General features: G+C 41.8%; 1 protein-coding gene across 2 annotated transcripts; it reads right to left on the bottom strand.

Moving 5' to 3' along the window:
- Positions 1 to 435: 435 nt before the first annotated feature.
- mbd1b (methyl-CpG binding domain protein 1b) lies at positions 436 to 23676 on the bottom strand. 2 transcript variants are annotated; one of them, XM_078283830.1, is made up of 17 exons: positions 23587 to 23676; positions 22285 to 22890; positions 20090 to 20230; positions 19777 to 19960; positions 19406 to 19686; positions 18537 to 18619; positions 15444 to 15484; positions 14235 to 14375; positions 14054 to 14134; positions 8995 to 9015; positions 8783 to 8875; positions 8190 to 8351; positions 6625 to 6795; positions 6353 to 6430; positions 6181 to 6267; positions 4140 to 4232; positions 436 to 4017 (listed from the first exon to the last, which is right to left on the bottom strand). In XM_078283830.1, the coding sequence occupies exons 2-17, from the start codon at positions 22695 to 22697 to the stop codon at positions 3544 to 3546; spliced, it is 2544 nt and encodes an 847-aa protein (XP_078139956.1). In that variant the 5' UTR covers positions 22698 to 22890; positions 23587 to 23676; the 3' UTR covers positions 436 to 3543. The 2 variants fall into 2 exon arrangements, with proteins under 2 accessions (XP_078139956.1, XP_078139957.1); XM_078283831.1 differs by lacking the exons at positions 22285 to 22890; positions 23587 to 23676 and having other exon boundaries at positions 4140 to 4271; positions 19777 to 19949; positions 20090 to 20169.
- Between the last annotated feature and the right edge of the window lie 1040 nt (positions 23677 to 24716).

Genomic DNA, 24716 nt, shown 5'->3' with positions numbered 1-24716 from the left:
GCACTGTCACAACAATGTCCCCCCGAAATGTTGCATGCCTCAAACGTGCGGCACTCGGTCCAATAGATAAAATGTTGTCATATCCAGTTGTTGCCTAGTCGCACGTACTGTGTGAGGCTGAACTATAAAAAATACATCAGCCTGGCTTGATGTCTGTGCTTCTCATACGGTCCGCCTCCCGAGGCTATCCAATTATTCTCCAAAGATCATTCAGAAATAGTTTGCACTATTTTTAATGTGTGGAAGACATTTTTTTTGCCCATCTCGTTAATGATATTATGCCTCGTTCATCCTATTCTGTAAAACTAGAAACCCTCTTGTATGTCTTATGGCAATTTGAATTATATATACTCTTATTTGGATTCTGATAAATCCGCAGCAGATAAAATTATCAAATCCATGATTATGAAGAATAGATTTATTCAATCAAACCGGTTATTTATAAAATTCTTATTTCTTCACAATATTAAAAATTCTATTAAAAACATACTGAATTACAAAAACATGTTTTTACAGCTCTTTCTGTACCCCTCCACCCAAGCATCTTAGCATACATACAATGTAGGCCTACAACTGAGAATAATGTCACGTTCATACAACAGAAATGACACTAGCAAAATAACACATATACTTAACAATTTAATGTCAATTCATTTTCCTACATGAATTTCTATTCTATGACAAAATGCAAAAGCTTTCAGGCTCACATGAAGGCTTCACTGATTTTGTTCATATGAATGGAAATTCGATTCGATTTTTTTTAGGACTACATTTAAAAACTAAACTGTACACCAGCCACAGATCTGTGATACAATTGAGTGCATGACAGGTGCTCAACTTCAGAAAGTAAGCGGAATACAGAAGACTCTTTAGCACTATATAACATATAGGCTCGGAAGCTGTATAATTCAAATGAAGGCATTGGTGGTGGTTCCCACTGAAACAATGATTGACAGCAGCATGGGAAGCTTTTGAACCAGTCTGACAGTCACTGAGGTATCCTTCTCTTCTCTGGGCTCAGTGTACAATCCCATCATTTCATTGGCCTAAACAAGCAAGGATCAAATAGCTCAATAACCCTATGCTACTATGTCACAAAATATAAATGTTAATAAAATAACAGCTATGGTTGGGTGAGTTTAGGTATGGCCCATCACTGAAAATAAAATCACAGGCTTCCACTGTTTCTGGGTCAGTTGTAACACTAAATTCTCTCAGAAGGCCCTTCAGATCTTACAATGTAGTTAAGTACATATTAGACATTTGAAGAGAAGCTTTTACAATATATATTTGATCTCAATATAGTAGGCCTGGTGTCAGCAAGCACGGTTTATTTGCACAATGCCTTCAAGACAAAGACATAGGAAATAGGTAAAAATGTCCTCTGTTTCAATTCCTTAACACTTCTCTAAATATCTTAAATCAAACAATAACAACAATAGGATTTTTAAAGAATAAGAAATTCTGACCTGAAACAATCATTTTCCATTTCAAGGGCAAATTCTGCACAATTACTAGAGGAAGCCTCGAGAGCAAAAATAAACCCTGATAATACATATTAAGAATACATATCTTTCACATTCTTAAAATCATTGAGTGAGCCACTAAACATCCCAGGCAGGAGTGGCAGGAGGGGCGTACAGCTGAGTTCAGTAAAGGAAAATTGTCAAGAACACAAATGGGGTGAAGACAGGTTGTCACACTCATACTGACCTATCTGAATACATCATTTTTGTCATCCGTGGGATGTCCACGGTAGAGGAATTTGACAAAGCAGTTTCGCTTGAGGAAGAAATCATTTTAGAAAACAACTAAAAGAACTGTATCTATTCCTTTTTTGGTGTCCTAACATATTTCACGTTTAATCTGCTAATCAAAGCTTACCTAAGTCTTACTTTGTGCAAGGGTACGCTTGTTTTTACGTCTGCCTCAGCACAAAAATGATGATAAATGTGGCGAAGTTGGTGATCTCTTGGGTCTTTTTCAAAATATCCTTGTCTATTAAGCATTGGTATCACACGCCTTCCTACACCCATTAATGACATTAATGATTTGAGCACATGTCAATCAGCTAAATCATCCACCCAGTTAGTGGCACCTTGCAAAGCAAAGGTCAAGATATAATTTGAAATTTGATCTACTCAGTATGTATTAAGAAGTTTAAAGCAGTAGTTCGGACAATGGAAGATGAATCTGTTAGAAATGACAGATACTTTGATTGTTGTAGTACTGAGGTACTGCCTTTTCTCTCCCTCCCCTCCTCAATCTTCTCTCCACTTGTGTTATTCTCACTTTTTCTCAAATTTTCCAGTTTACAGTGAAATATTTTTGCTTTTCTGTTTAACTGCTGTGACTGGACTGTCTTGGCCATGTCTCCCATGTAAAAGACATCCTTGTTTTTTCAAAAGGACTAAGGGTAATACCAGATTTTGTATGATGCAGCATTCTCCTGACTAAAGGGAACTAGATATCACAGCTGAAAACCAAAATAAACTGCTTTTACTAGTCATCATGACTCATTTCCAGATGAAATTTGAACACTAGAAAATGTTACCCTCTGTGCACGCTCTCTATTTTATCTTTAAATTCTGGCTGCCACATGCCAGTTTTTAAATGTCACTACAAAATAGCCTTAGTATCCTGCATTTTTCATAATCTGTCTAATGATGTGACAGTCTAAACAACTGCATGTCCACAACGATACCACTTTATTTTTTGATTTAGACATTCAGAGTTAGTGCCAACATTATGCCGAAAAAAATATCAAAACCTCTGATGAGCCACCTGAACCTGTTACTAAATGAACCCGGTGTGAGTGTAACCAAGAAAACCAACAAAAAGTGTTGTCACTTTACTCTCTGCTGTCAAACCAAATTATAAGACAGCAAAAACATTGGTCAAATAATTTACCAAGTTATGGATAAAACTAGAGGTAACTTACAATTAGAGTTCAGAAATTCAAACTGTGGCAAAAAGATAAGTGAGTCAATTGGTAATCCTGTCAGCTTTTAATTTTTGGGCTCAGACAGACAAAAATTTGGGTTGATGGAACTGTCAACTCAAAAAAGTGTGAGTGGTGGGATTTTTTTTGTTTTAAATGGTGAGAGAAAGACAGAAAGCCACAGAGTGAGAGAGAGAAATAAACCGATTCCTCGAACAAAGAGTTTGGATCAGTACACCAACAGTACACCAAACAAACAATTGACGAGTCGGCGAAGGGAGTTCAGCTCTACATGTCACACTGCCAAGTTTCACTTGACATAACAGTCATCGTGAGGAAAAGCCCTAAAACAATGTGGCAGAAGAAATCTGAGACGAAATAGGCCTGCTCACTTAAGGTGATTACAGTGTAACTGCTCCTGGAAAGCCTTTGGTGAATCTTCAAATAATAAAATCATATTATTACAGTCCAGAGGTAAATGTGTAAACTGTAGTCCATCTTGTGCATCCCTGTAAAAAAAAGAAAAAAGAATCCTAAGTGGCACCCAAGGACTAATGGCCTCCACCGTGGTCACAGATTGTTCCTGTCTCTGCAGCTCTGTCTCATCGCCTACAAAGGGCTCTGCAGTTAGCACAGATGTTGTTGTTTTTCTTAACCAAGAAATCACACGTCGATGCCCGCTCCAAGATGATTGGCCCCTTGCTAGATGATAGTTCTTGGGAGGGCAGTCCCTGGCACACCAAGTACCTCTCCAAGTCCAAAAGCAGATTCACCACTTCAGTCACAGAGGTGAGGTGCGTCGGGTGATCATCGTACAACGGGTGGGTGAGGAGCAGCGGCTGCTTTTGGACAGTGACCTGATAGCAGAAGCCTGGGTCAATCAGCACTATGGTGTCAGTCATGCTGGACTGTTTCGAACACTGGATAAGCTGCAGCTGCGGGCCCTCCACCACGATGGCATACCAGAGGATAGGCAGTGCAGAGGCACGCAAAGCCTCCAGCAGCTTTAGCAGCTGGTTTTCTGTGTCCACCCCGCTCCCGGCCAGGTTGTCTGCCAAACTGAAGATTCGTGTAATCTGCAGTGAACAACAGAAGGAAAAGAAATGACCACAAAGGATCACATTATCTGTGGTTATCCAGAGAACTAATATGAAAACACCCTCCACCTGAATACACTTCCCCTCAGCAGGGCACTTACCATGGGCAACTCCTCTTCCACTTCTTCTCCAGTGTGTTTTTCACTATCTCTGCCTGCGTTTGATTTTTCTCCATCCCACCTGCTTAGCTGGTCCTGGGTTGATAAGGGTGAAATCATATGTGAGTTGTCCAACTATTAGGCAAGCAAAAAGAAATAAACATAAGGCCACTCTAATACAGATTTTTACTTTTAACTACATTTACTTCTAATTCAGCTCTAATTCAACTCCTCCTGTTTCACAGGAGGAGTTTACAATCAATGTTAATCAATGCACTGTGACAAGCTTAGCCATAAAGACTGATTTTCTTCCATCATTACTGTTAATATTTTTTTTAATGGCACCCAGAATACTATGTATGAACAAATGTTTTGTTATTTTGTAGTCTAACTGGCATCAGAGTGCTTCAATTTGCATACCAACACTGAAAGACTTTCTATCACTGCAAATACTAAATTATAAATGAGGCTGCCCCTTAAGTCTCTGAGAGGAATTCAAGGTGACTAGGTCAAGGGAGGTGATGCAGTGCAGGGATTCAAGTGACTCTGAGGTGGCCAAAACAGGGATAGTTGTCAGGACAGGACACATCACTGATGATGTATCCAGGAGCATCAGAAGATGTATTCATCCAATCACTTGGCTGGCAAAACCAGTTACGTCAAGGAACATACTGGAGGATGGCCAAGAACAGAGTGGTGACAACTGGAGAGACAGTAGACACCTTGAAAAGACAGCAAATCAGGTGAAGGGGGGTGGTGACCAATATGGAGAACAAAATTAAGCTGTGGATTGTCTGATGCAAACCCAGAGGATCCCAGAACAAGAGGAGAATGAGCATTCCAACTTGACAGACACAAGGGTGATGGCCAAAGGAAATGGAGAAGTGACCACGAGCACGCATTGTGTGCCTGAAAAGGTTTGCAAGAACGGCTGATGCATAAAGACTCATCAATCCTGAAGAAAATATTTTGAGGTGTGGATTGTGACACAATCAAGGCGCTGGTAACAAACCTGGTGAGACACAGGAGAAGCCAAGCCTGGATTCTCCCACAGAGCCAGGAGCCTCAAGTGTTGCCAGTTCCAACACAGACCGATCAAATCAAGTAGCCACAGGCCGCCAAAACAACAGCAGGCAATGGACAAGCTGCAACTAAACTGCAAAGGGAAGTGTGGACAGAAGGCCATGATGGCTGATGGTCACTCTAGCAGCGTTGGTGCAGTTGAGCCGAGGCCAAGCCCCGTACACCATGAACCAGAGAGGTGCAACAATCTGCAAGTTAGAGTTGAAGGACCTCAAGAAACAGCACAAGGCCAGTGAGGAGCAAAGACCTCTTTTGGCAGAGCTGTGGGGCATCTTGAGGAAAAGACTCTTGATTCTGTGCATGGCTAAATGACAGAGGACACCAAGAGGAGAGAGCAAGAAGGAGTACTGCCTTCATAGGAAATCCCTTTGGTTTGACAAAGCAGCTGCCTGGACAGAAGTGCAACAGGAAATTGCCTTGCTCCAAAGAGGGTTAGGGTTAGGTCAACTAGCACATCCAGGGCACCTACAGTATGACCGACAGGGAAAAGGAGATGGGTCAGTGCAACATATTGACAGACCCACTGCCACCAACCACAAAGTTCATCCCAAGTGAACCACTCCTGAAATGCAGGATGTTGTGAGGAAGGCAAAGTCGATCTTGGCGCTTGGTCCATGCAGTCTAAAAGCACTGCATGAAGGTCAAAAAAAGTGTGCAAATTTGTAATACTGCAATTAAAACAAAATTCTGCAGATTAGACAGTAGCAAGTAAAGCCGTTGGCATGCCCATTTCGCATGAATGAAGTTTTGGACCAGGATTTCATAATCTTTCAATAAGGAAATACTGATTTATGAGGCCCACTAACCATATTATTTTCACATTGCTACATTTATAAGCAAAAATTTGCTATCACTTGTCTTGCTGGTAATCAATCTTGGTTGTTCATCAGAACTATGGTTCTGATAAACAAGCTTTGACCGTTCCTGCAATAGAAAATGCTGAATGGAAAATGCAACTTACTAATTGAGAGCTGTTATGGTTGCTGATGTTGGGGACTCTCAGGGACTCAGAGATTCCATTCCTCTGTCCAATTTCTGAATGATTCAACTTTTGAAAGACAAAATTAAGTTGAAATTCTATTTTGAAAGGTTTTATGTGATGAAAATTTGTAGTTAAGAATTTCTAATCAAACCTGCATGGACGATTGGTGGTGTCTTAAGTTCAGCTCATAAGGTTTGCTACCGCTGGTAGGCTCAGAGCTCCAACTCATCTGCAACAAGGACATAAAAGGTACAGAGACCACAAATCCTTCATGAACTATCAAATGTGATTAGTTTTCATCTGCATGAGAAGTTAAGCTAATCCAAAACAAGACAACCAATAAAAACAAAAGAAGAAACAAAAAATAGATAAAAAGCATTAAAATACAGCTTTTTGTCAGCACCAATGGCATTGGAAACTCACTGCTTGCAAGTTACTGTCATCATCCTCGTCAGTGAAGTCCAAGCCAAATGCAGCTCTACTTTTCTTTGTCTTTCGACTGTATGTGTAGTGAGGTCTAGGCCTGCCCACCGGCAATAGGCCCTCTTGGGTCCCATAGTCAGATTGGCCCAGCTGAAAGGGCAACAAGTGTCTCTGCCAAATACAAACATCCATATGTAAGTGGCAGTGGAAGCAGAGATGTTCCGATACCATTTTTTCCTTCCCGATACCGATTCCAATACCTGAACTTGCGTATCGGCCGATACCGAGTACCGATCCGATACCAGTGCGTTACAACCTTGAGGTCAAGCACATTGCAGGCAAGAACAATAGTGTAGCCGATTCCTTGTCAAGAGGTTGAAGAGAGTTGCTTAGAAATGGTGGATGAAGTTGTGTAATCCTGTTCTAATTAGGAAGAGAATTTTAATTAGGAAGATCATTTTAGGGTTAGCCTACATGATGGATTGTAGACCCTTGTGAGGAATTTTCTCCTTTAGCTTTGAGTGGGCTTAGTAAGTATTTTACATGGAAAATAGGAAAAGTGATAGTTTTTTGAAAACGAGAAAGAAAAAAGAAACCTTGTAAATAAGGATCAGTCTAGTGTCAAGTTGGTTTGTTTTTTGTTTATGGGGGGAGGAAATTTCACGGCACACCATCTCCCTATTGGCTGTCCTGCATGTCAGGCTGGGGGGGCTTACCTAATCACGGAGCCGGTGGAAGTTTGAAAGGGGGAGACTCCGAACAGGTGTGGGCTTCGGGTTTTTCGAAAGGCAATTTTGAGTGTCGTGACGGAGACGGAGGGTCCGTCAAGTTTTCCCCTCTCCTAACGGAGTTTTGTTTTCAAGTATTGTCCGCGTGTTACATGTCTACAAATCAACTGTCAAGTGAGCACTGAAGCCAAATGGTATTGAACCACGGAGAGCGAGCTGGCGAGTGACGAGCACCGGATCAGTGCCGGGGCTGCGAGGCAACAGGTAAGCCCACATACCTTACCTTTAGCCTGGCAGCCGAACGCTCATCTCCGGGAATCACATGCACGGGCGACCGAGCCCTGGAAGCCCCAGACACGAATGTTAAAATCCTGAACAATAACAGTATGTTCCCAGGGTTGTGTTTGCCGTGACATAATTGCCGCTCTAAAACAGTAACGTTAGTTGCCAGTGGCAGCACAGCGCAACTTGCTGTGTAGGCTACTGTTTTAGAGCGGCGAAGAAGAATTGATTTCCGGGAAAACGGCCGTTTTATCCGGGTGAAACTACTTTGAAGTTTATTTTTTTCGGGGCTAATAAATGACGTGATATCGGATCGGTGCATGGACTCGCGTACTCGCCGATACCCGATCCAGCATTTTAGGCTGTATCGGAGGCATTTCCGATACTGGTATCGGTATCGGAACAACTCTAAGTGGAAGCATTGGTAGGAGGTTATTTAAAACCACCACTGTTAATACATCATTGGAAGGGAGCACAAGGAACAATAAATAATAGACAATTATGTCATCGTCAAATGTATATTTGAATAAAAATTGCAAACTGTAAAAATCCTACCATCGCCTGTCTCTGACATTGACGCAGACGACACTTCTGTCGCTTCTTATTGCTGCCTCCGAACTTTGGCTTGTCTACACAGAAATCACAAGTGCCGCAGTCTTTCCTGCAGAGACAGGCATTGCATTTCCCACAGGAGCGCCGCTTCCGTTTCTTATGCCACTGAAAGACAGGATAATCAGAAACTATTTAGCACAAATCAGTGACATTATGCAACAATCAGGTGAAAAAAGTTTTACGATTGCATAATTCTGTCAATCATTTATGGCAAGGAAGGGGCATCACTAATGCAAAATCTTGGGCTCAAATCCAGCTCATGACCTTTGTGGCATGAATTGGATTTGAGCCAACTCATTCAAGATTATTTTGAAATACTTTAGAAGTAAACCTTAAAATTATAACTTGCAACAGTGGGAAGAGGAAAACTGATATTTTACTAAATGTATTTATGTAATTGATTCAACACTTGCAGTGACAATGACAAAGACATCTCTCGTGACACAAAACGGACCCTCACACAACGCACCAACCCTGAATCCCACTTCATTTCTTAAGTTAATCAGTGACAAACGCAAACAGGGTGAAAAACTCACATCATCATCATCGTCAGTCGACATGTCTTCATCCTCGTCAACATCCACGTTCACTGAGAAGTCCTCTGTGTCACTGGTTTTATAACTTGGGTGCTGTGGGAATAGAGTGATCAGTGAAGAGAGGGGAAAACTGTAAAACGTTCTTCAGAGAAATAAGATGTCAGAATATTACAAATAAATGTGTTGTTTGGTCTTAGATTAAAAAAGGTTACCTGTGAGTCCATAATGTCACCCTGTAAAATAAAATGGACTTGTTAGAAGATTTAGACATTGAATGAGTCAGTCAGTGACAAATCTACACTAATTATTCAGTGTCAGGTCTTGACAAAGTGGCCACTAACAATGTTGTAAGATGTTTTGAATTGGGAATCCCGAGAAAGTTTCCGACCCCCCCCCCCACGCTGAGGCAAACAAAGACCTGAGGAAATTCACACCCCTCACATGTGAAAGTCAACATTTGAAACTCGACCTCCCTGTGTCTCTCTCTCTCTCTCTCTCTGCAGACGTGGACTTTGAGTGAGCCAAGTCGAGAAAACGAGCCCCAATGTTAAATGTATATAACTGTTGTAGCGGGTTTGACACTTTTAAATGAAGAGGGATGCCAGTCAGAGTCATGTCTGACAAATAATAATTATAAAATAGAAAGAAAATAGCTCAGTCAAACCATACAAAACAATAAAGCAAATAATAATAATCCTGCTGTCTATTATGATGGACATTCTGTAAAAATAAAACTGAAAGTGATTCTGAAACATATACACATATATACATTGTATGTTTTTTTTAGGTAGAAAAATCAATGTGACCCTCTCTGGAATTGTCCACCATCAATATGCTAAGGATATAAATGGAGGTCGTTCACGGCCTGATGGTGATGATAATGTTTCATGTAAATTAACCTCTCTTGGACGCTTGTATCACAATGCACCTGATGGCCGTTCTTGCATGTACATTGTGATACAAACGTCCAAGAGAGAATGATAATGTTTCATGTAAATTAATCTCTCTTGTACACATTTGTATCACAATTACATGATGGCTAGAAACAGGCTGTCCGCATCAGATCTTGAATGCTCACAGTTTAACACACACTATGGTACAGTTATTTTTGTTTGGAAGGCATCTTACACCATACATGACAGAGGTATAGTTTAAATGAAGCTCTGTAACAGTCCATCTCAGCGTTTTGTCACTGCCCCCTGCTGCTGCCGCCTGACAGTTGAGCTTAGTTAATAAGAATGTTCTGTAATCAATCCAAACCGTAATCTTTAGGAGTTGAATGAAAAATAATACAAATAGAAGTTTTTGCGATGATTTAAAGATAGGTTTTAGCATCACTGTTGCTCTGTCATGAAACTCTTGAGTTGTGTCGCCCAAATCCACAAACTGGAAAAAAGGACAGAATCTCAGACGGACTGATGTGATCACACAGCACTGCAGTTTCATAACGGAGTGGAGACATAACAGATTAAACTCAAGTGTATCACTCCCAAGTTTTCAACCGTTTCTTTCAATTAAATGTCAATAAATCAGATTAAATGTTGTTTCTGGAATATGATAAAGAAATGCTTTCCAATAAGTCTAAATTACGGCTGTGCCCAAATTTACATGCAACCTGCGCTGTGTTTGTCTACACATTTTCTTTCTATTTTATTTCTGCACATTCCCGCACTGGACTCGAACTCACGACCTCGGACATGGGAGGCGGGCGCCGTCTGTCTCCAGCACGTCTCTTAATATGTCGGGGAGTGAGGTTTACTCACTTAACAGCACTGTACCCGCTGGCTACAGTTACATACGCATCCACATTTTGCGCAAATTATGGCATTCAAACTTTAGAGGGGAAGTCAAGAGGGAAGCCGCAAGATAAACACTAAACAACACTTCATTGATGTCAAACAGTAACTTAACGTTACATATCTTACTTTAGTTTATTTAACTTAGTTCACAGAAGAGCTGTTTAAGGTCAATATCAGCCGAAATGAAAAGTAGGGATGCCCCGATAACGTTTTTTGACGTCGATCGTCTATGAGCCATATCTGCCGATACCGATCGGTCATAGATAGTTTGTTTTGTTTTGTTATAGCAGCTGGTATAGCAGTATTATAGGTCAGTTTCCATTTTACATACATTTCATCCATCAAATTGAGTCCTGGTTAAAAAGTATCCACATTTTCTTTTTTTCTACCTCAATATTTACTTGATCATTATGTAAACAAAACCATGTGCGTTCTAGGCAGCGCATTAAAGCGCAACATGATTTAGTGAGATAAACGAAGCACAAGACTCAGACTGTTGCCACTTGCCTGTGTTGTTGAGTCGAGTTAAATAAATGGAAACACCCTCCGAAGATATATATCCGTTTCAGTCTTTGTTTTTGTATAAGTGAATGTTCTTATGAAAGAGAGAAATGAGACTTTTCAGTTGCCTCTCCGCTGTTAGGGTCTCGACCGTCGTCCAGTACGAGCGGACAGCGGTGCAGACCATTATGTAAACAAACGCACGTGGCATGCGATGAATTGATGCATTAAATAAGCAGAGAATTAAATGAGGGGAAGTAGCGGGCGTGACGGACTGTGACGTTACTGGTTGTCCATGAAGATTTGTGTTTTTAATTAACATGTAGCCTAAAGAAATATGAATTCAAGAAGTTCAAGAAGAGAAATGGCTCACGTGTTTTGCGTCATCGATCGGTTTTTGCAATCGGCGACTATAAAGCATTATTGGAATTCTCCGATCTCATATTTACATTGAATATGAGCCGATTCCGATTGCTGGCTGATCGATCGCGGCATGCCTAATGAAAAGTCTCTCTTTACATGTAGGAGTCATACAACATACATAGCCTCAGTCGGTTCTACAGCTCCACTTCCCGTGGAGTCAACCAGCGGAAATACGGACAGCGCCACTCCGCCGTTGCTGACCGCATTGTGGTCAAAGGGGGTAGATAGTAAAATTCTGTCAACAGGATTCAAGCACTCTGCTGCCACCTAGCGTCTACAGTTATCTAGTGCAGCCCCACCTTTACCGCCGCGTCAGCACCGTAGTAACGCGGCGGTAAAGCAGACAAACGAAGCGAGTGACATCTGTAAATTGACTGGATGGTCTTACCTTGTTATTTACGTCATATTCTAGCTTAGCCGTTAAAAGTATTTGTATTTTGACTGATAAATATTGAATACGCTCAACAACACTGACTGGTGTTCGCGAATCGTGTCACAACATGTTTTCTTTTACCTAGTTATTGTTTATCCCTATGGACTCGTCAACCTCATGCGTGGAATATAAAAGTCGAAGGTCAAGATGAAGGTGAAACTCAAACTTCAAATGCTGCCCTCAAATTCTGCACATTCACAATCAAATGTAAACACTATTAAAAGCTTAAATTTTACTTCTGTCATTCAAAAACACCTGGAAAACAAGTGAAACTACCGTAGCAGCGGTGACCATGGCATCTCGGCAAATGAAAATGTACCAGTGAAAAACAAAATAAAATGTCCAATAACGGCTCACGGCTACAATTTAAAAACTAACATTAGAGCTAACCTACAACGGCAACATTACATCCTCGAAGGAATAAGCCAACTTACAATGAAGGAAGTGAAAAAAAACAACTAAACATAAAGTAAACACAAATCAGTGTCTTATAGCTGACACATTACTTAGTCTGTAATTATGTTTGTACTGAAACACAAAAAAAGGCCACATCAATGCAAATCACTACGGAAACTTGTCCACAGCTAAATCTCTCCCATTTTCAGAAATGCAAGCTTAAGACTTTTAAGACCTTTTTAATGCTTCCTGGAATTGAATTTAAGACCAATTTAAAAAAAAAAAGGGCGGTATTGCTATCTCAAAGGAAATGTAACTATAGAGAGCCTAAGTCCCTCCCCTTCCGCTGTCCCCCATGGGACCGTATTTCGGAAAAAATATGTACGGTAGTCAACGGCGAGAGACAAATAATTGTTTGATCCCGTTTGAATTGTGCCATGACTTACACATATGATGTTTTGTCAATTTAAAAGATAATTTTGCAAGTCAAGAAAGTCGCAGTTTGTTGTAAAACAGTACAGTAACGTTTAGTTTTATGTGAAACCGCTCAGTGAACTACATCTCTCGTCTCGCACAATATACGTCACCAACACCAACATGGAACGAAACATAGGAAACACACACAGGCATCGCGTTAACGTTAGCCCCCACTGTACTAAAACTATCCTAAACCAGTTTAAATCCATTCTTACTGTCTACCTTCCAGGTTGTGTATAATACTCCTGCTATCTGAGAGGGACTGAGCGTCAGCGGCTCTGGGTAGCTTGTGGAGAGAGGAAGTTACGTCACTTGCGCGACTTTTGGGTGTGTAGTCTTTCTAATTACGTATTTTTACAGTCTTATAGTTCAACAGTTTTACCACAAACTGCGACTTTCTTGACTTGCAAAATTATCATTTAAATTGACAAAACATCATATGTGTAATTCATGGCACAATTCAAACGGGATCAAACAATTATTTGTCTCTCGCCGTTGACTACCGTACATATTTTTTCCGAAATAAGGTCCCATGGTGGTCCACCGGAAGGGGAGGGACTTAGGCTCTCTATATAACGTCATTCATGTTGAGTTTAGCTAACGTCACCGCTTGGTTACCTTTCTGCCGTGCCTGCTTGACTGACTGAGGACAGCGCACCCTGCTGGCCACAGTCTTGACTGCACAATAGCCTACTTATTAACTAAAAATATTTAAAAAATATATTTTTGGCACGGTGGGTCATGATAGTGGTGGGCCGGCATGGTGGAATATATAGTATAGGGGAAACACTGCCATTACAGGGTGAAAAAATAACCACTAATAACTGGATTTAAGACATTTCAATAATTTAAGACTTTTTCAGACCCGCGGGCACTTCTACTACAGCAGCAGCGACATGAGGATGAGCATACATATTTTCAAGCTGATAACCAAGGAACGCAAGTGAAACCAGTGGCTAAATTAATATATACACGTTTACACAGCAAAACTTTTAGCTTTTCTGGTAAACCAAATTCAAAGGCAATCTGGTTGCAGATCCCAGTTTGATTTCCGATATATTTGCTTTAAATTGCCACAGAAAAAAATGTGCTTACTATCACAGGCATTTCAGACATGTGCAGTTAAACAAGAACCCCAGAAAAACCTTAGCGACATCAGCACATGTAGATCCTTGGCCTTCTAGTAAGCATAATAAGAAAATAAGATGTACACAGTTTAGGGGATGATATAAGATCTATTACCTGGTAACTCATACTGTCATCAAATATCTCCGAAACTTCATTTTGAGGCCTCTGCTGGGCGAAGTTTCCACCTCCAGGGCCCTATTGTGACATACAGAACGAAGAGGTAATAAGTACAAAGGTAACTGTTTAAGAATAATGAAGTAACTGACAAACAATGAATGTGTCTCCGTCAGCCTACCTTGCGGATGGGACATATACATTTGCGTTTCCGGCAAATGCGTTTTCGGGATTCCGGGCTCTGCAGTCCATGTTTGCAGTTGGCACACTGCCCACAATTCACTGTGTTATGGCAAGCCACACACTGCCCACAAGGAATCCACTACAGCAGACATAAATAAATAAAGACATGATTAAGACAAGGCAGGTTTGTTTACACATCAATATCCATGTCATCTGCATTTTATTAACACATTTTGACATCAGTATCCTAATTCAGAGGAATATGCAGGGAATTTAAAATCAGATACAGAGGACTGTGAAACGGTTTGTCTGTCTCCCCCAGTTTGAAAAGGGAATTATGTTTGGCAACAATCTGTTGTTTGGGGGCAAATTAGCCTGAGTATCCTTGCACCTGACAAAAATATTTTGTAAACACACAGAGTTAAAGTTAGAGGGGGCGGGGGCATTTGGTACCTCACAAAGAAGGTCATTATCTTTTAATTTTTATCTGTAAGAATTGAATGTGCTACGCATAACCAGATTTTTCCCTCATTCACAGCACATACTTAAAAGTCAACATGTTATGCTGTTATGTTAGCTAACAGGTAAATACTGATACTGATAATAAGAGCCTTGAGCCATCCAAACTGTCCATTCATGCCCAGAAGATAGGAGCATCGTCATTCTGGAGGACTCTACTCCCATCAGGGCAGCAATGCTTCACCACTGGATAAAGAGGAGAACTCAAAGTGGCTTTGTATTTATTATCATTTATCTCTCTAAGAGGTTGAGCAGACCTGAGCCATCACCAGAGACTGTGTCGCAAGCTGTGACGCAAGCTACAACAGACGCCAGGAACCCTGCTTTCAATATACTCTGTATCCTTCATTTAGTCAGCTGTTTCCTTTACCTAGGCAATGTACATACATGTTGTAACTCAAATCACGGATTACAATCATGTACATGGCATTTACTTAGGGTAAAGATGAACTTGTTATTCTAAACTCTGAGGCTAATTAAAGTGATGAGAAGTTCAGCCAGAACTTCAACAGTCTAATATCCTCATATATTATCAGAACATTCAAAAGCTGTGGCAATTCTGAGTCCATGGTTTAATTTCTATTCATCATCACAAGTTACCACTGGACAACGTGTTCAGGCTTTGGCTAACTAACATAGCTAAAACACAGATGTTAACATCATACATATTGAGTGACACCGTTTTTACCTTTCTGAAACGAATCATCGGATGTTCCCTTGTCTTCGAGGCTGTTGGAATTAAAGAAAAATAAACAATGTGGGATGAGTACTAACGATGTCAACCTATTAAGCTGGAGCCTGTCTCACGAAGCGAGCTCAGTGGGTTAGCAAGGTAACTTTGGGTTTAACCCTGGCTTTTTGGTCTCAGGAAGGTGGCTCACTTTTAACCGGGGTAGATCACCATGGTAACCTGTGCTGTACGGCTAACCTGCTCTGGAGCAGGTTCAGTTCAGGCTATCGGATCAGAACAGATAAAAGGCCAATCAGCTCTCTGGAAACATGGAGTCACCATTCCTATAGGATCCTGATATCAACAGAAACATTTCATTCTGACAAGTTATAAAAATAACTGTACAGGGGTAAACTATTGAATTACCAGATAGTAATAAGGGCTGTTAGCAGGGTGTTTAGAGACCAGTGGAACCACTTCCATGACGATTTATTATATCAGAGATATAATATTTATTAAGCTACATCAGATATAATAAATGTTTGTAGCATTTCCAGGCCATTGGCCCACTCTGGCTATAAAAGAGGGCTTCTAACAAGCAGCAGGTAGCTTACATTAGTTGACCTATCAATAGTGAATGAAGTACTGCTGCATATTAAGTGCGCTAAATTCTTTCAAAGGATTCTCAACAACGATTAATGCAGCAGACTGCACTTATATTCCATCACCAAAGTGCTGGGAAACATGAGGCCGACTTTGTGAATATTAAATCTTTTCACAGCCTCAATGTGACACAACACTATCAATGAGAAGAATGAACACTGTGTCTTAATGACGGGCAGTGATAGGAGTTTACACATTTACACTATTTTCCTCCAGCAATCCTCCCTAGCCTTGGCAGCAGCAACGTTACTTTTCACTGTTATGTTTTTGTAAAAATGCTTTTGTAAGAAATGTTATCCATTTCTTTCCCATATTCACTTTTACAATCTACTACACGTTGAAATTGTCTGCATCATGTTTACATAACCCCACAATTATTTATAGTGTATTGTTTATTTTATAATTTTCTACCATTTTTATTGCTTCTTTTTATAGTCTAGTTGTCTGCTTATATATTTCCTTTTCCCCCGCTGCAATGACCTAATTTACCCACATTTATTTATCTCATATCAAATACGCTGCTCTGGATCTGTCCATGTTGCATGTGGCTATTTGTTACAAGCCCCGCCTCTTTCATGTGAACATGCTCATAGCTGATAGGTAAATCCTGGGTTGACAGAGCCAGTCGATAACGGAAGTTATGAAGGTAACTATGGTTCTGTAAATTCCTGGATGACTGCCAGTGGCAGTAAACAAGTGGATTCGTCTCCTCGCGCTCCGTGCAGGTCAAGATCTTATATGAACAAAGTCACGTGTGTGACGTGTAGGCTACCTGCGCATCCCAGCTATAAATATCACGTGGTAGCCTACATCCGGCCTCTCACAATCTTCTCGCCCCGAAAGGTTCCAAGTGACCGGTGTGACTGGCATTCATCCAGGAATTCACAGAACCTTAGTTACCTTTGTAACTTCTGTTCTGTTTCATTCCTTCCTGACTGCCAGTGGTAGTAAACAAGTGGATGACTCATACCAGTAGTGTCACGAGGAACAACACCCACCTACTGGTCAGCCGTAGAAGCCAATGGCAGAATAGCTGACGCCAGCGTGGACCCAGAGGCCACATTTAGGCGATAGAACATTTGCACTCCACAAGGTCTCACAAATTGAGGGCTCAAGGTCAGTCAAGAATGACCGATCCCTCTCAATGGCCATACCCAGAGCTGAAGGAGGCTCGGAGACGGATGCCAAGCCTTCCCATCCAGCCGGGACAGGAGGTCCATCCTCAATGGGAGCTGCCAAGGATCTCCGTCCAACAGACTGAGGAGTGTGGAGAACCATATCCTCGATGGCCACTTGGGGGCCACTAGGAGGATCCTGTGATCCGACAACCTCACCCTGTGGGCACAACTCATGGCCATCCTCAACCTGAAGTTGAGCTCCACAAGAGGCACACGCCAGCATCGTTCAAATCCAAAAGGCCAGGAAATCTGAGCGAGAACTGTGACTAGGCCACAGGACGCGAATCAGAACCTCTAGCAGTCCTATCTCACAACCGCAACCAGACAAACAAGTGGCTAGCCAGTCAGGCTAATCCAGCCTGCTGTTAGCCTGTTCACCTGAATTGCGTGTGTAGCCAGGTAATCCAAGCGAGAACTGCGGCTGACCACAGAACGCGTTTGGAACCTCCAGCAATATCTCAGCAGCTAGCTAACCAAACTAGCTGCCTGTCTTTACTTACCAAGCTAGGCTAGGAAAACCAGACGAGAGCTGTGGACTAACCACTGCACGCGACTGGAACCTCTAGCATTTGGAGGAATCAACTAACACAACAAACTGTTTAAGACAGTTAGTGTAGCTGGTGAGCGAGCCAGCACAAGACAAGTACGCTTGAAAACCTCCAGATAGGAAAGAAGGAGAGGTAGGATAGCTTGACAACCACAGCCTTAGAGGGCAACAAATTGCACTCTGACAAAAGAGTCACAGGCAGGATGTCAAACACCAAACAACACAGAATGTGCTTACCTCCCTTGGACCTGCGAACAAAACACAGACCCGAAACACAGATCTACGGAGCGATTAATCCGCGACTCTTAGCACGTCGGGCTAACAGCAAGAAGATCAAAGAGGCCAGATGTAGGCTACCACGTGATATTTATAGCTGGGACGCGCAGGTAGCCTACACGTCACACACGTGACTTTGTTTATATAAGATCTCGACCTGCGCGGTGCGCGAGGAGACATATCCACTTGTTTACTGCCACTGGCAGTCAGGAACGAATGAAACAGAAACAGCTACGTGAGACCGGTTATGTGGGATCACCACTGTTAGGTTTTGTGAAGCCAGCAAATGCAAAGATAGCCTGACTAGACTATGTTGAACTCACTCCATGAGACAGGCCACTGGTATCTTTTATCCGTCACATTTTATTTCCATGTCACTCTATGTTTCTATTTCTGAAGCCAGAGTTCCTCAGAATCGTTATGTTTCACACTTATGTATTGACATACCCCAACAGCTGGGACAGCAGGGCTTCTTCCTCTGTTTGTCATACCATGTGCCTGTAAACGAAATACCACACTTGGCACAGACGCTGTAGAGAAAGAACATGTGATAGACAGCAAGTCATCAGCTTGTAGCAACAACTCAACATAAAAAAACCCTTCTGATCACAGAAATACTACAAGTGTCCTGTGATCTAAGGCCACATCCACACTAATACGTTTTTGTTTTAAAATGCCGTTTTAAAACAAAAACGATCTCCGTCCACACAAGCGTTTCAGAAATAATCTCCGTCCATACTAACGCCTGAAAACGCATATCACATGACCATTCACGAACACTGGGCATGCGCGTGCCGGTGTAAACAGGAAGCAGATTGTCTACTCTGCGGTTGGTTGCTTAGTTGCAGAAAATACTACGGAGGAAGAACAGCAATGGCGAAAAGTACGACCAAAGATTACTTTGCTTGGACCGACGACGAGGTGGAACTGTTACTGAAATTAACACACGAGTATAAGGCGGTCAAGGCGGACGTCGTGACTGATAAGACCCAATCAGGAAGCGAAAGTGGGTGTCTGCGTCATCGTTTTCAAAAGTCTCCGTTTCCGCCCGTCCAGACTAAAACGCAATCCCGGAGTTTTCGAACTAAAACAGGGTCAGCATTGTTTTCAGAAGTCTCCGTTTTAGGGGTCCGAAAACGCCGGAGTAGTGTGGACGCTAGGCGTAAACGTAGCAAAAGTTATGCGTTTTAAAACGAAAACGTATTAGTGTGGATGTGGCCTAATACCAGCTGCTGCGCTTCTGCAATCTAACCTCTGGTGTCAATTTCAGTGATAAAGTTTGATTAGTGAAATGTAAATTGAGGAAACGGACTCACAGAGAGGCCTCTTCTGACCCAATTTCCCCATTGATGGAGGGGAGCGGTCTTGATGATGCGGTATGGGGAAGTTTTACTTTATCTTCCCTTAATGCATCTTCATCCTCGGGACCTCGGTTTGGAGTGCTCATTAAGCTGTGTGGGGAGAAACCCGTTTGGTTGGAGTGGGCGAGTTTGGAGCCCAGACTGGGGGTGAGCCTGTGGTGCGAGTCAGGAGTGTCTGCCCCCTCTCCTCTCTCCATCCAGCTGGACTCTGAGGAGGAACGCTCCCGCACCCTTCTCTAAACAAGATAACGATAAAGTGAGAAAAACAAATTGTAAGACATGCACATTCAAAATGAGCAGTTTACAGTGATAAAATGGGTGCATACCTTCCTGCTTCTAACTCCTCTTGGGAGTGGTGCATCACCATTGTAGAACTTTCCCGTCTTGAACTCAAACGCTGACAAGTCCATAATGCCCTCCAGCACTGAAGCTAACTCTACTCTGCTTCTCACTCGGTCACCATGTGGACTGCAGAGGAGAAAAACAATGAGAATGATGGCTGTCTCCAGCCTACGTTAAACATTCAAATGAACAGCGATTGTTGAGCACCAAGTAAATTCATAATAAAATGTGTACCAGCCCCTGAACTGAAGACAGCTGAACAGTGGGAAGAGAATATGTCCAATAGATAGTATTCACCTTAGGTAATAAACATCCTTCTGGCCAACACTGGAACCTGAGCGACGAACAACTTCTCTGCGTTTCCAACCCTCTCCTAGCGCAGGCCACTCTTCCCATCCCTCATCAGGATGTGATCGCTTACGGCGGTGAACATTAAGCCTGATAATATTGGGGTGGGGGGTGGGGGGGTGGGGGGGGGCATAATACATGTTAGAAATGCATATAAATGGGGAAATACAACAGACGTGCATAAAGCTGCTTGAGGCCAGAAAAATACACAAGAAAACCTGTTAATAGTTGTACTAATCTGTTTTTTCTCTTATTTTGAATCAAGAGATGGAGGGAAGGCCTAGAGATTTGAGATGTGCCACAAACAAAATCACAGCTTTGATCCCTGCAACAACCAGTAAGTCAATCAACCAATATGTTCTGTCAAAGTGTACTGGCACAGACACTGAACCTTCTCCTGAATACAAATTGCAAGTTGCATTGAATATCATCATATAACCTCTAATACAGATATAAGGTGATGGAATATGACAAATACTAAAACGTTTAGGGCTGCAGCTATTGATTATTTTAGTAATCGAGTATTCTACCGATTATTCCATCGATTAATCGAGTAATCGGATAAGAAATACTTTTGCTTTATTAAAGAGCAATAGTAAATATACAAAAGAGAAAAGCTGTCCGCACGAAGCTGTCCATACGACACTGTGATTTACTGAAAACGAGGTGAAATAATTATTATTATTGATATTTATTACTAGGCCTAAATATCATACAAGTTCATAAGACTGGCTAATGTACATTTATTTGCTATGTTGAAGGGTTGCCCTACACCTGCTGACCCTACTCACTGCAATCAAACTAAACTGAATATACCTGCTGTATTGGACTGGTGCATTTTAGGCTCCAATTGCTACTTACACCACCTGATATTTTGCTTTCTGGGGTATTTTATGCATCACTGTGAGGGGAGTAGGTGTGTGTGTGTGTGTGTGTGTGTGTGTGTGTGTGTGACTATCATAATAATAACATGAATGAAGCTCAGGCTTTCACAAATTGACTGCAGCATTTTATTTTCTGTGGTTATTTTCTTGAGCAAAACTTAGCTAACTTAGGGACATCATAACTAGCCACCATATTGATTTACGTTCTTAACTAGCCATTACATATAGCCATAATTAACGTGCATTCTTTACTAGCCTTCATCTCATCCCGTTTTAATATTAAGTGCTGACTCCGCCCACCCGGGCCAGTTTCGGCGTACGCCGGTAGCAATTACAAGTGGACCCTATCCTACAGTCCCTGCTCTCAGCGGAGGGAGGGAGCTACGCTGTGTGTGGGAAGCGCTGTGACCGTCAGACCTCTCTGGATTACACAAGCAAGTAGAGAAAACCGGCATCAGCCGAACCAATTTATCGCCAAATGCTTTGGGATTCAACACATTAACATTGCTTCCCATGGTCAGAAAAAGTCGGCAGATTTGTCGCTAGTCGGTCTTGAGAAATAAAGTCGCCAGGGGGGTCTGAAAAGTCGCTAAGTCTAGCGACAAAGTCGCCAAGTTGGCAACACTGGATCCGAAACTTTGGACACTTTCTGTCGTTTTCTCTGGCCTGTCTCTTCTCTTCGCCCCTCGCTATTTTCTCTCTTTCTCCAGCGCATTGTGCAACAGTAATAATCATCCGTGCGAAACACTGAGTGTGTATATAGTTATATGGATTAAACGAAGCTTCGATGCTAAGAATTTGCATCGATGATTTTTAGTAATCGAGTTACTCGAGTTTCTCGAGGAATCGTTTCAGCCCTAAAAACGTTACAATGTTATTTAAGCCAAACAACTAAAAACTGTGACCCTCTTGCTGGTTTGCTTCTTATTGTTATTATTCCCTTTAACAACTAATCTTCCTGTGGAGTTCTACAAGAAAATCAGTACAGCAAATTAGCATACATGCATTATCCATTATAAACTTTAAGCATGATGGCAGAAGGGTGATAGTTTTGGGCTCCTTTGCTTGCACACGGCCTCAAAAATCAAATCCAAAGAGAACACCACCTCTTACTAGAGTATAGTTCAGCAAAATCAGGCCTCTGCAGACAAATTTAACATCTGCCAGAGAAAGAGCCCTAACTGACAGCATATTTGATGTTTACATTGTGATATTTTTAGATGACCACAGAATGATAAAAATGAGCATTAATAAACGTACTGGTAAATCCTTTTTACGGTCCTCTCGCTGCTCGCCACGCTCCCGCTCTTTTCACTTTCTCCAGCCAGACTCTCTTCTTCAGGATCCTTTCTGCCATTGAAGTGTTGGCCAGGACCTTGGAGGTCCCAGTTATTTGCTTCATCATCCTCCTCAAGGGGCTCAAACCAGTCAACAGGAGGCTCGATAGCAGCAGCCTTAGCCTCCTCGTTTGCCTCTCCTGAGCCTAATTCCACAGGAGCAGAGGTGAGGTTTCCTTTTGCATCAAGTTCGTCTGAAGGTGCCAAGGGCTCCTGTGTTGGTAGCACCTCAGAGGTGTTTTCTGATTCGCTGTTCCTAGTCTCTGTGCTTTGTTCCACATCTCCTTCCTCAGGCCCTGTGGCAGAGACTGGGCTTTTAACTGGTTCCTCATTCATTGTTCCACCTGTGTAAGCCACAAGCGTCCCGTTACTGAAGAAAAAATGCTATGTCCTAAGATCGGTCTTCCATTCCATTGAAAGTGGTGTATTTTCACAGTGTGGGGGGTATTAAGACTTTTGACCTCGGCCTGTAGGTTTAGGCAGATGATCTAGCAGGATGTCTAAGCTGCTCAGTTTTTCATGACAGAACCTGGCAAGAGAGGAGACTGTTTAGGTACAGAGATGACACACGTAGGTAGCAGCTCAGTATTGGTAAACAGTGCCAAACTACAGTTAGCCTAGATAGATAGCTCGATAGCTAGGCTGGCTAGTTATGTTACTGTAGCTTGCAATAGCAAGCTGCTCCTATATTGGTTTCGATTATTTTTAATCAAAGTGGACATGACTTAGCGAGCAAGCATATTACAATAAAAACATTGCAAAATATTAGTAACTAACTACAGTGACATGTAACTAGCATAATTAGCTAGCTAGGTAGCAACCATAAAGATATGTGTTTTGTCAGTGCTAAAATAGCTAGCAGTGGGATGTAGCAAACGTTAGCCAACTAACACAGCGAAGCTAGCTAACGTCAACCAGCTAACCTATCTTACTGCTCAAAGTCCGATTCTCTAGAACCACTAACGCTGCGGCTAACGATTTCTTAATATGTGGTTTACATAACACATATTATCAGCAGTGCAAAGTATCGTTAATACAACTTAGCTAGGTGCTGTCAATATGCTATTCGGTAATCAAGCATAACGTTAGCTAACCTTAGCATAATTTAGAAGCCAACTAAGGTAACGTATCATTAGCAATTTGCTGGTGTTATTCCTGCGAGCCAGGCGCTGTGTATCAATCGTTAAATGCTTTGCAGTTAAACGGACCAACAGAAACAAATTACCTTCAAAACAATTCTAAATATTTCCTTAATTGCTTGCTACTTCACTCAAAACATACACCACTTGACTTTGCAAGGTAGTGCTAACCTAGCTAACCCCACCACGCATCTAACAACAAAGATAGTAGGAATCAGAAGAAGAGAATCCCGCTTCGCGAGCCCATGGAAGGGGGGAGGTGACAACAAGCGCCACAGCTGGTTGCGGACATTCATTTCCCAGCGACAAATGTAATCACGAGAATAACTTCTCCTGAAAAAATAACTGCGCGAATTTAAACTGAACTACTATTTTTCAATAGATATGCTTATAAACTATAATACAGCGACGGTAAATTTCTGTGCAATGTGTATTGTAAAAACTCTGTTCCGTCTTCCGCAGTCCGCAAGTACTCACAGTGAAACTGGAATCCCTGTCACGTTTAATACACCGCTGGGTCTGTGTGATATACTGTAAGTTATGTCAATATTCTTGTGGAGAAATAAAGCCTTTCTCTGAACGCAGCCACCAGAGGGCAGCAGGACTTTTCCAACTCTCAAGTTCTCGCGCACGCGTACATTTACACACATCGATTTAAACCGTCATTTTGCATTTGATACAACTATGGATCATGTTTTGCATTAAGTGTGGAGCAACTGACCAAGACAATTTCAAGTTTAACCTCTATTTGTTTTTTTTTTGTTTTTTTTGCTAATAGTTAGCCAGTATGCAAAGTCAGGCATTGCCACATTACATCTCTGCGCGAACGTATAGACATTTTAACTACAAATTGTAAATTCAGCTTGGACAAAAAACAAATAAATAAAAAAAGTGCATTCAAAAAGAAATGATTGGACTGCACACCAATTCTGGACTTATATTGGACAAAATACTGGGCTTAACAGCTCCGTTCGAGTGCTAAAGCAGAAGCAGTGTAAAACCAGAAGGTATTAAAGTGAAGGCGGAAGTGAGTGATTGTTCTCTGCTTGCTCTCGTCCTCTTTGATAACATGCTTCATCTTGGCGTCATATATGCTGCCTTGACGTGCTATCGGAAAGAAACCGTGAAATTATGAACTGAGCGCACATAAACGACTGGCAGCGGGAATTCTCTATGATGCCGGAGTTGCCAAGTTGAACCATTAAACGTGACATTA

The sequence above is a fragment of the Centroberyx gerrardi genome, chromosome 5 (assembly GCF_048128805.1).
Source record: "Centroberyx gerrardi isolate f3 chromosome 5, fCenGer3.hap1.cur.20231027, whole genome shotgun sequence".
NCBI classification, from domain to species: Eukaryota; Metazoa; Chordata; class Actinopteri; order Beryciformes; family Berycidae; genus Centroberyx; species Centroberyx gerrardi.
The sequence above is the reverse complement of the archived record's forward strand: the minus strand, read 5'-3'. Positions and strand labels throughout refer to the sequence as shown.